Source organism: Pristiophorus japonicus, chromosome 4 (assembly GCF_044704955.1).
Source record: "Pristiophorus japonicus isolate sPriJap1 chromosome 4, sPriJap1.hap1, whole genome shotgun sequence".
Lineage (NCBI taxonomy): Eukaryota > Metazoa > Chordata > Chondrichthyes > Pristiophoridae > Pristiophorus > Pristiophorus japonicus.
The window spans coordinates 237,092,738-237,104,782 of NC_091980.1; the positions used below are offsets into that span (position 1 = coordinate 237,092,738).

The following is a 12,045-nucleotide window of genomic DNA, read 5'->3' on the forward strand; positions in this document are numbered from 1 at the left end:
TCAAAGCAGTCCACCTAATTGGCACCTCATCCACTCCCACATACCATGGCTGCAGTGCACCGCAGGAACAATTCCCAAACCCATGATTTCCACCACCTAGAAGGACAAGGGCAGCAGGTGTACTGGAATACTATCACCTCAAAGTCACGCAACATCCTGACTTGGAAACATATCGCTGCTCCTTCATTGTCACCGAGTCAAAGTCCTAGAAATCCCTACCCAATGGTATTATAGGAGTACCTTCACCAAATGGATTGCAATAGTTCAAGGCAGCAGCAAACCACTTCCTTCTCAAGCACAAATAGAGATGGGAAATAAATGCTACCCTTGCCAGCGACGCCCAATTCCAGAGAAGGTATGGGGAAAAAATGACTACACAGGTTCCAGGCCTGCTACACCTCACCACCTGCATTGGAGAATCATTTACAAAATTCTGCAGGTTTACATCAGCTTTACTCAAAATCCTAAGTTTGAATTGTGAGAAAACTGATGGCAGTAGCCATGTGTTGAGTAGAGAGAATAGGTTTTACTTAGGAAACACACTCCATACATGCAATTTCTCGCTACCCTACATAGTCAACCCATACGTCCCAGATGTCTTATCTTAATTCCATGCTAGCACATTCAACAAATTGCTGTAGTGTTTCTCACATTGGAAAGACACCTCAGTAAGGAGAAGATAAAATATGGATACCGATTAAGTGAACAGAACAGATAGATGGAAATAGGATATGGGTCCAAAGAAAATGAGAAAAGTTTTGAAAAGACTTTTAAAGGCAGGGAGGGAAGGAGAAAGAACGGTGGAGGGATTTCCCAACAGAAGAGCATAGCGGCTGGAATAGTGGGCACCAATGGTGAAGTAGAGAGAGCAGGGAATGTTGAACTTCAAGGTGAATGATAAATACATTGATTAAAGTATTAAAATAATACCTTTTCGTAGGAAGAAAGAAGAGAGGCAAAATAAACTAAAGGATACAATTCTAAAGGGGGTGCAGGAACAGAGGGACCTGGGGATATATGTGCACAAATCGATGAAGGTGGCAGAACAAGTTGAGAAAGCGGTTAACAAAGCATACGGATCCTGGGCTTCATAAATAGAGGCATAAGAGTACAAAAGCAAGGAAATTATGAACCACCTTTATAAAACACTAGATTGGCCACAACTGGAATAGTGTGTCCAGTTCTGGGCACCGCACTTTAGGAAGGATGTGAAGGCTTTCGAGCGGGTGCAGAAAAGATCTACAAGAATGGTTCCAGGGATGAGGGACTTCAGTTACGTGGATAGACTGAAGAAGCTGGGGTTGTTCTCCTTAGAGCAGAGAAGATTGAGGGAAGATCTGATAGAGGTGTTCAAAATCATGAGGAGTCTAGACAGAATAGATAGATAGAGAGAAATTGTTCCCATTGGCAGAAGGGTCAAGAACCAGAAGACACAGATTTAAAAGTGTTTGGCAGATGGTCCAAAGGCAACATGAGGAAAAACTTTCTTGCGCAGCGAGTGTTTATGATCTGGAATGCATTGCCTGAAAGAGTGGTGGAGGAAGATTCAATCACGGCTTTCAAAAAGGGATTAGATAAGTAACTGACAGAAAAAAAAATGCAGGGCTATAGAGAAAGGGCAGGGGATTGGGATTAGATTGCAGAGAGCTGGCATGGGCTCGACAGGCCAAATGGCCTCCAACTATTCTGTAATAATTCTATGATTCTAAGTAATGGAGGGGAAGAGAGTAGAGATTGGATATATTTTAGGAGGAAGAAAATAGTAATTATGGCAATAAATGTGAGGGAAGAAAACGAAGTTCCAAATTAAGTAACATGCCAAGGTACCAGACAATTGAGTTTAGCCCAAGATGGCAATCCAGCAAATTGATGAAGGTAAGGCGAAAAACATTTAGGAGCCAACTGGAACCAAAAAGAATTGCTTCAGTTTTGTCTACATTGAGTTGTAAGAATTTTGATTCATCAGGCCTTTGGCTTCTGCTAAGAACTGACTCCTACCATCAACCCATGTATCTAGTAGGCAGCTTAAACCTACTTGATGCAATCCATGGCAGCTACAGACTCTTCCAACAGACCTGCCAGCCCTACTCTCTGCCTTGTAGAATACAATAACCTGTACCTCAGGCCTGATTGGTCTACTCCACTGCATTCAAAGCTTTTCTAATACTTGATCTTAGTTTGTGAGTTGGTGGTTCTACTCACTTGTTATAGCTCCTGTCTACCTGGAGGCCCTTCCAAGAGAAATACGCCGAAATATACACACTGACCCAACAGAACTCTGGGTGGGCTTCTGATCTACAGTAGGTTGATGATACACATCTGTTACTTCAGTTTTAAAGAGCAATATTCATACCCTTCACCATATTAGAAAGAAAGACTTGGATTTATATAGCGCCTTTCATGACCACCGGACATCTCAAAGCGCTTTACAGCCAATGAAGTACCATGTCTATTTATAGGGTTTATAGAAATGTATCACTCCTTACATTCCTCTGATAAATTTCAAAGCTGTTTCACAGTTGAATAATTATGTAACTCTGAAGTAGAGATATAGGACTCAATTTTCCCCAATGCTGTTTTTTGGCATACTGCAAGAGTTATGTCTTTTTTACCCCAACTACTCCAAAAAAAAAATAACTAGCAAGTTTCCCCGTTCTATTTTTTGAATTTGGTGCCAGGCAGTGGAGCCTAATGTCTGTGCCGAAAAAACGACGCACGGGAAAATAAAGGGATGTTTTTGACATGATTGCTATGAGCGTGCATGCCCAGTACAGCTCCCGGTCTGCATTTGGCCATTTTTAAAGAGGCAGTTGCGTGGAGAACATCAATTCTCAGTGGAAAAATCGGAGCTGTAATACAAGATGCAACGTGGCTCCAGGACCAAGAATTTCTCAGGATGAAATGGAGGCACGAGTTACTGTGATTGAGGGCAGATGTCATGAGCTGAACACCAGCAGAGGTCACATAAAAGTTTTACCAAAAAGGAAAGAAATGCTGGAACCAATTTACAGAAGCTTACTGCGTAATGGTGACCACCCAGAGGCCAGTGCAAAAAGAAGTGGCAGGACCTTGGTCAAGTAGTGTAAGTAGTATTTTCATTTATTCAATGGAATTGCAATTGTAAATGTGACCATCTGTATATGTCCCACCCAGCAAAAGGTATATGTTCATCTTTGCAGAGAAAAGTGGCACACAAGAGAGAACGAACGCAAACAGGAGGAGGCCCGGCAAATCTACACCCACTGACATCCTTGGAAGAGAGGGTCGCTGCTTTGATGGGTCCTGCCTGAAGAAAAGTAACCACCACTGCACAAGCTGGGCCCACACTCGAGGGAGAGGGCAAGTCCTGCAAATTCCACAATCTGGCTTTGATAAATGTTAAGTACTGCACGGGCTAGCCATGCTTCGATTCATGGGGATGTCTCCGTCAGCTACGCTCCAGTTGATGCAATGTGCTATCATTCATCGTGGTCCTTCAAATGAGCCTGCTGCCTGCGCTGTGTGTGCCTACTCATGCCACCCTGCCCCCCTCCTCTGCTGCTAATCATTGGCCGGATCGGTTATATTTTGCAGGACTTGAGGCCAACCACGATGAGGCTGAAGCTGATGCAGAAGAATGCTGGACGAGCCTGAAGAGGAGAACATCTTTCAATCCCACCTTCCAGGCCAAGAGCATGGGGGTGAGGGGAGGGGAGATGATGGATGAAGCCCACACTGTTCTACTCACTCTGGAGGAGGTGCTGCCCATTGAGGTGCCAGGCCCTTTCCTGAGTGGTACGAGTGTTGGTGGGACATTCCATGATTTCTCACAGTCCGAGGCTGCGGGTCCCAGTGGGATGCAGCGAGGCACACCCAGGGTGAGGAGAGGAAGGAGAGCTCCACAGCGCTCTCCTGAGGTGCAGGATCTAACAGATGTGGTTCAGATGATGGCAATGAGTGAGGAGAGCATTGATCTTACACGATCACTCCTCAACACCATTAGTGGGGTAGGTGATGAGGTATCGGGACTGTCGGGAGAAGTAACAATACTCATGAGAAATGGGAACATTGTCCGGGAACTTGAGGGAGGGAATGACACAGGCAGCTGATACAATGTTGGTGCACATGAGGGAGGGAATGTTGGAGGTACTTGAGACACTGTCGGGGCAAGAGAGAGGGAATGTCGGAGTTAGCTGCTGCAATAAGAGACCACGCCCAGACCCCGCGCCCATTGACGGAATCAATTGCCACTCCCACTCCAATCCCCAGACCAAACATTACCGCCTGCCCACACCTGCCCCCCCATCAAGAAGTGCGCATTACCAGAGATGTTCGAAAGAATAAGCTTGGTACAAACCTGAGAAACGCTGCGCCACTGCCTGCAGGCAGGGGTGGAGTCACCAAGACCAAGCGCAGCGGGCGGTCTTGGAATAAGGCGGAGGAGAGATGTTGTTGCTGTTGTTGTTACTGTTCTCAAATTAAAAGTTTTTTGTAAGTAAGTTTAAAAGTTTGTAAGTGATGTTAAAGTTTGTAAATGATCTTAACTGAAAACTTTAACGTTTGATGCAAGAATATTTTTATTAAAGTTAAGTTGAGTACAAACAAGTTTGTTAAACTTTTGAATAAAATATATTTTAAATTATAACTGAATAATTTCCATTATTTGTTCCATTAACACAACCCAACATTACGGAAAAGGTCCCCGCAGTAAACGTGCGCCATTTGGAATAGTTGTCGCTGAGCCTTCAGGCAGCAAAACGTTCACGGATGAACTGCTGGCGCAAGGCTCGAGCAATTGTTAAAGGTGCACGACGGCCCGCCCTCCTCCGCCGTCGTGCTCCGGGTTCAGGTAGTTGCATGGCATCGTCGTCCTTTTCCTCCTCATCATCAGCCACTCTCACCTCGGGTGGGTCTTCTACTACCAGCTGCTGCTGCCTCAGGATGGCTAAGTTATGCAGCATGCAGCACGCAACAGTGAACTGACCAACAATCTCTGGGGAGTATTGCAAGTAGCCTTGGGAATGGTCCAGGCATCGGAAATGCTGTTTCAAGATGCCAATGGTCCTTTCCATTATGCTGCACATCGCAATGTGCAACATGTTGCATTCCCGGTCAGCTTCTGTCCGGGTTACTCGTAGGGGCGTCATGAGCCAGGTGTCGAGGCCGTACCCTTCCAAATATCAGTCATTAGAGAGTAAACTAGTTCTTCCAAGTATCCTTCTTAACTTAATTTTTTTTAAATTTAAGTGTAAATTCCATTTTTCTGGCTTATCCCAACTGACATGATGCGATGCATGTCGTCACACATGAGCTGCACATTCACGGAGTGGATGCCTTTTCTGTTCCTTATGCATCTTGGAATCCTCCAAAAGGTGCTCGCAAAGCAATGTGGATACAATCAATGCAGCCCTGTACCTTTTGGAAGCCAGCAATCCTGGAGAAGCCCACAGCTCTGTCACGCACTGCCTGGGCTGTCATGGGGAACTTTATGTAGTCATTCCTCCAGACATATAGTGTAGCAGTCATTGCCGAATGCAGATGTATTGCATGTTGAGAAATGGCACACTCATCCCCAGTTGTGGCCTGGAATGATCCAGATGCATAGAATGAAAGTGCAGCTGTAACCTTTACTTCAACTGACAAAGCAGTCCTCCTGACACTTCTAGGTTGCAGGTCTGCTTTACTAACTCACAGATCTAGGTTACAACTTCTTTGCAGAAACACAGCCTTCTCAGTCTGCATCACTCAGGTGCAGGTATGAACGCCTGTTTCGATATACCCAACTAGGGCAAGGCCTCCTGCCCATCACCCTACATGCTCTGAGGTTCCTCATGCGATTACATCGAATCAATCGTCTCCTCTGCAGGACCATCATGCAGAAGGCTTGCACGAGGTATGGCATTGTCAATATTGCCCCATAATTGAATTATACCTTTGCAAGAAGCTCAAAACAGCAGGACAAGCTTCTTTGTTCTCTCTCTCTCTCCAAGGTAGACGCCCTAGTATGGACCACACCCAGGTCTGCACATGCGCAATAGGCTTGCTTAGAACGGGAAGCTAGGCATTCAAATGAGGACACTTGTGGCAACCAAGTCGAATGCAATTCTTCAATTTTAGATTTTTTTTCAAAATATCACCCCACCACCGACCGAACATCTCCTCACCGGGCTCGAGGGTCAGCCGGCAGAAGCGCTCCCTTGCCTGGACACAGGAGCTCGGCAAACACCCTGCTCCTCGAGTTTCTTTTGATGCTGGTGTAAGGGTTCTCATCCATTCAGTTCGGCTTTCACACACCCCCACCCCCCCCGCGGGCTTCTTTTGAAGCCGAGCCCCGAGCCAGTGTCCGTGTGAGGGACCGATTCTGCCGGCCGACGCTCCGACCCTCGAGCCCAGTTTGGAGACGTTCAGTGGTGATGTGGCACTTTGAAAAAAATCCAAAATTAAAGAATTACATTAAGCTTCCATTTTCTGAATTTTAAGTTTAAAAAAAAATTAAGCTTCATGATGCATATTTCATGTGTTCTTGACTCCCTCCAAAACTTTGCCTAAAAACAGTGGCGTCTTTCTGCGCCAATTTTTTAATGTGCACTGCTTTTTCTCAAGTGCCCAGAAGGTTTTTTGGGAGCGATCACACATTTTTCCTAGGATGGCATATAAGTTGGCCAAACTTGCATAAATGTGAAAAACTGGCGCAGGCATCAGGTTATGACGCAATAAAAAAAATGATAACTAACTGAGTTACGTTGGCGCACAATCTTTGGGGAAACTTGGATAATTTTATTTAGGCCCCAAAAAATGGCATGCGCCAAAAAAAACGGCACAGATAACTGGGGAAAATGGAGCCCTAGCACTGGGAGCTGATGAGCTACAAGGAATGAGAAAATTGTAGAAAACTAAATGACTTATGAGCAAAGTAGGGAGCTATTCTTATACAATCTTAAACCCAATAATAAATCTAATTTGGAATGTGTATAATGCAACATTCCAGAAACTAAGTTTGTGAAATAACATTTTCCCACGTCAGATGGAAGAGTTTTTTGCCACATACTTGCATAGCCACTGCTAGGACTAAAGTGTGGAAGTAAGATTTGCATCAAGCTGCTTGAGCAAAAAGATCATTTATGGGACTAAATTAGATGCATGGAAGGGGAACAAACATTTGTACCTGCACATTTCTTACCTTTTCCAATGATCGGAGCACATTCTGTCTCTCCTTCAGCTTTTGTATACTAAGGACGATTTTGTGTCTTGCACCTTTGGTAACATTCTGCAGCAAGAAGAACAAACAATAGTCCTCAAATACTGATTCACAATTGTAATTTTAAAAAGTTTAAATTTTCCATGTCTAATAAAAATACTGTTTTTGTTTTGAAACTTAGTTGTTGCATTAAAATTGCTTCAGAAGGCATAAGCAGTGTTGCATCCTGGTGGGGCTAGTCTTTCAATGGCTGCAGATAAAAGTCAAGCCCTCAATGTCATGTCATATCAGTCAATGCTATTCCCTTGGAGCCAAATCATAGAAGAAATAAATCTTTGACAATAATTCTTATCTCCAGTTCCCCCCATGGAAACTAGCATGGAAAAGGCTGGGGGAAGTCACTCAACTCGAGTCCATGAAGATGGTGGCCTGCAGTTAAACAGTCACCATTAATATTGTGGAAGGGAGCAAAGAACATAAGAAATAGGAGCAGGAGGAGGCCATTTGTCCTTCCGAGCCTACTCTGCCATTCAGTAAGATCATGGATAATCTGATCTTGGCTTCAACTTTACTTCCCTCCTGCTTCCCATAACCCTCGACTCCCTTATCATTCAAAAATCTGTCTACACCTTAAATATATTCAATGACCCAGCCTCCACAGCTTTCTAGGGTAGAGAATTCCAAAGATTCACGACCCTCAATGAAAAAAATTCCTCCTCATCTCCATTTTAAATGGGCGACCCCTTATTCTAGATTCCCCCACGAGGGGAAACATCCTCTCTGCATCTACTCCGTGACTTTAATATGCATATAGATTGGGCTAACCAAACTGGAAGCAATACGGTGGAGGAGGATTTCCTGGAGTGTATAAGGGATGGTTTTCTAGACCAATATGTCGAGGAACCAACTAGGGGGGGGGGAGGCCATCTTAGACTGGGTGTTGTGTAATGAGAGAGGATTAATTAGCAATCTCGTTGTGCGAGGCCCCTTTGGGAAGAGTGACCATAATATGGTGGAATTCTACATTAGGATGGAGAATAAAACAGTTAATTCAGAGACCATGGTCCAGAACTTAAAGAAGGGTAACTTTGAAGGTATGAGGCGTGAATTGGTTAGGATAGATTGGCGAATGATACTTAAGGGGTTGACTGTGGATGGGCAATGGCAGACATTTAGAGACCGCATGGATGAACTACAACAATTGTACATCCCTGTCTGGCGTATAAATAAAAAAGGGAAGGTGGCACAACCGTGGCTATCAAGGGAAATCAGGGATAGTATTAAAGCCAAGGAAGTGGCATACAAATTGGCCAGAAATAGCAGCGAACCCAGGGACTGGGAGAAATTTAGAACTCAGCAGAGGAGGACAAAGGGTTTGATTAAGGCAGGGAAAATAGAGTACGAGAGGAAGCTTGCAGGGAACATTAAGACGGACTGCAAAAGCTTCTATAGATATGTAAAGAGAAAAAGGTTAGTAAAGACAAACGTAGGTCCCCTGCAGTCAGAATCAGGGGAAGTCATAACGGGGAACATAGAAATGGCAGACCAATTGAACAAGTACTTTGGTTCGGTATTCACTAAGGAGGACACAAACAACCTTCCAGATATAAAAGGGGTCAGAGGGTCTAGTAAGAAGGAGGAACCGAGGGAAATCCTTATTAGTCGGGAAATTGTGTTGGGGAAATTGATGGGATTGAAGGCCGATAAATCCCCAGGGCCTGATGGACTGCATCCCAGAGTACTTGAGGAGGTGGCCTTGAAAATAGCGGATGCATTGACAGTCATTTTCCAACATTCCATAGACTCTGGATCAGTTCCCATGGTGTGGAGGGTAGCCAATGTAACCCTACTTTTTAAAAAAAGGAGAGAAAACAGGGAATTATAGACCGGTCAGCCCGACATCGGTCGTGGGTAAAATGATGGAATCAATTATTAAGGATGTCATAGCAGCGCATTTGGAAAGAGGTGACATGATAGGTCCAAGTCAGCATGGATTTGTGAAAGGGAAATCATGCTCGACACATCTTCTGGAGTTTTTTGAGGATGATTCCAGTAGAGTGGACAAGGGAGAACCAGTTGATGTGGTATATTTGGACCTTCAGAAGGCTTTCGACAAGGTACCACACAAGAGATTAATGTGCAAAGTTAAAGCACATGGGATTGGGGGTAGTGTGCTGACGTGGATTGAGAACTGGTTGGCAGACAGGAAGCAAAGAGTAGGAGTAAATGGGTACTTTTCAGAATGGCAGGCAGTGACTAGTAGGGTACCGCAAGGTTCTGTGCTGGACTCCAGCGGTTTACATTGTACATTAATGATTTAGACGAGGGGATTAAATGTAGTATCTCCAAATTTGCGGAAGACACTAAGTTGGGTGGCAGTATGAGCTGCGAGGAGGATGCTATGAGGCTGCAGAGTGACTTGGATAGGTTAGGTGAGTGGGCAAATGCATGGCAGATGAAGTATAATGTGGATAAATGTGAGGTTATCCACTTTGGTGGTAAAAACAGAGAGACAGATTATTATCTGAATGGTGACAGATTAGGAAAAGGGGAGGTGCAACGAGACCTGAGTGTCATGGTACATCAGTCATTGAAGGTTGGCATGCAGGTACAGCAGGCGGTTAAGAAAGCAAATGGCATGTTGGCCTTCATAGCAAGGGGATTTGAGTACAGGGGCAGGGAGGTGTTACTCCAGGTGTACAGGGCCTTGGTGAGGCCACACCTGGAGTATTGTGTACAGTTTTGGTCTCCTAACTTGAGGAAGGACATTCTTGCTATTGAGGGAGTGCAGCGAAGGTTCACCAGTCTGATTCCTGGGATGGCGGGACTGACATATAAGAAAGACTGGATCAACTGGGCTTGTATTCACTGGAGTTCAGATGAATGAGAGGGGATCTCAGAGAAACGTTTAAAATTCTGATGGGTTTAGACAAGTTAGATGCAGGAAGAATGTTCCCAATGTTGGGGAAGTCCAGAACCAGGGGTCACAGTCTAAGGATAAGGGGTAAGCCATTTAGGACCGAGATGAGGAGAAACTTCTTCACCCAGAGAGAGTGGTGAACCTGTGGAATTCTCTACCACAGAAAGTTGTTGAGGCCAATTCACTAAATATATTCAAAAGGGAGTTAGATGAAGTCCTTACTACTAGGGGGATCAAGGGGTATGGCAAGAAAGCAGGAATGGGGTACTGAAGTTGCATGTTCAGCCATGAACTCATTGAATGGCGGTGCAGGCTCGAAGGGCCGAATGGCCTGCTCCTGCACCTATTATCTATGTTTCTATGTTTCTATCACATGGCTCCAGTTGGGGTAGAGAGTAGAATGTTTCAGTATAAGGGGTGTCGCAGTTGTGGTGGAGCGAACTGGTTGGGCTGGATGCTCGTTACCTTTCCATCATTGTTCATCAGTTTATATGTCACCTTTAGGGCTGCTGACTAAGGGCCGTGTGGCTCTGCCGGCCGGCGCGGACACGATGGGCCAAAATGGCCTCCTTCTGCGCTGTAAATTTCTATGTTTCTATGTCAAGCGCCCTCAGAATCTTATAAATTTCAAAAGAAGGGGTAAAATGAGAGGTCTTAAGAAAAAAACAAAAATGGCCTCAACAACTTTATTGGAAATGGGCCTTGATTATCTGTCCCCAGAAAATGTTTGAAAACATGGTGAACGTGGTTTATTTATTTTAATGCCTGTGGTTGAGTAGACTGAATTTGAGGACAACAGTGCAGAATGGCTCTGAAAAAGTTAACCAGCTAAGTCTTCAAATGACTTCAAAAGATTTCTAGGTCCTGTTGATAGTTATTCACATATGCGTAAGTCATAACTGTTATGAAGGAGATGATGTGCTACTCTAATTTTCAAATTCAAAAGCAATGATCTACTGTAACAAGATTATGTTCATTTTCAAAATAAAATGACCTCGATTTTCCCGTCAAAATAACAGTGAGGCTAATAACACTCGTTGTTATTTATGTGCAAATGGTACAACTTCAGGCAAGGGGCAGATGCGTGGTTAAACTCAATTGGCCAAAAGTTGCTGTGAGTTGCGCTACTCTGCCGTTATGCTATTTTCGCAAAGCTCTCACTGACTGCCTCACCACTGAAATGCACTGAATGGCATGAAGTTGCTATATTGCACGGCAGATACAATCTAAACTTGCCACAGAAAGTTAAGTCTGTTCCAGTTTAAGTACCCTTTTAACTATGTGATAAGTGGTAATTATTGCCAATCGACCTCTCTGGCACTGAAAGTCTTAGTGCTTCAGGTTTTAATTGAAGTTTTAAAAAACGCCAAATTTTAAATTTAAAAATTCTCCAGTTAAAATATAAGGAAAGTCCCTTAATTAAGGAAGCCTGCAACACTACTAATAGACTACAAGGTTACAATATAATATTAGTTATAACAGACTTCAAACTAAAATGATCATCCCCTGGAGTAGTACCTCACTATCTCTAACCTCTGCCAGCTTTACAACCTTCCGAGATCTCTGCGCTCCTGCAATTCTGGCCTTTTGTGCAACCCCAATTTCCTTTGCTCCACCATTGGTGACCGTTCCTTCAACTGCCTAGGCCTTAAGCTCTGGAATTCTCTCCCTAAATTTCTCAGCCTCTCTCCTCCTTCAAGTCACTCCTTAAAACCTATCTCTTTGACCAAGCTTTTGATCACCTAACCTTATATCTCTATGTGGCTTGGTATCAAATTTTATTTTATAACGCTCCTGTGAAGTGCTGAGAGATGTTTTACCAAGTTAAAGACGCTGTATAAATGCAAGTTGTTATTGTAGGGCAGAAGGTCCATCTCTGGTGTGCATGTATACACAATTATGTGCAAATAAAATAAACTGGGATATGGCACATCACAAAATCCTCCGG

The 12,045-nt window shown here is 44.1% G+C and overlaps 1 protein-coding gene across 4 annotated transcripts in view; it reads right to left on the reverse strand.

The window, feature by feature from the left end:
- The window catches only part of samd4a (sterile alpha motif domain containing 4A), a 218,623-nt gene that overhangs the window by 43,056 nt on the left and 163,522 nt on the right, over positions 1 to 12,045 (reverse strand). For all 4 annotated transcript variants that reach the window (XM_070879186.1, XM_070879185.1, XM_070879188.1 and 1 more), the window contains one exon: positions 7,160 to 7,246. In XM_070879186.1, the coding sequence (XP_070735287.1) occupies positions 7,160 to 7,246 (87 nt within the window). The remainder of the gene's footprint in view (positions 1 to 7,159; positions 7,247 to 12,045) is intronic.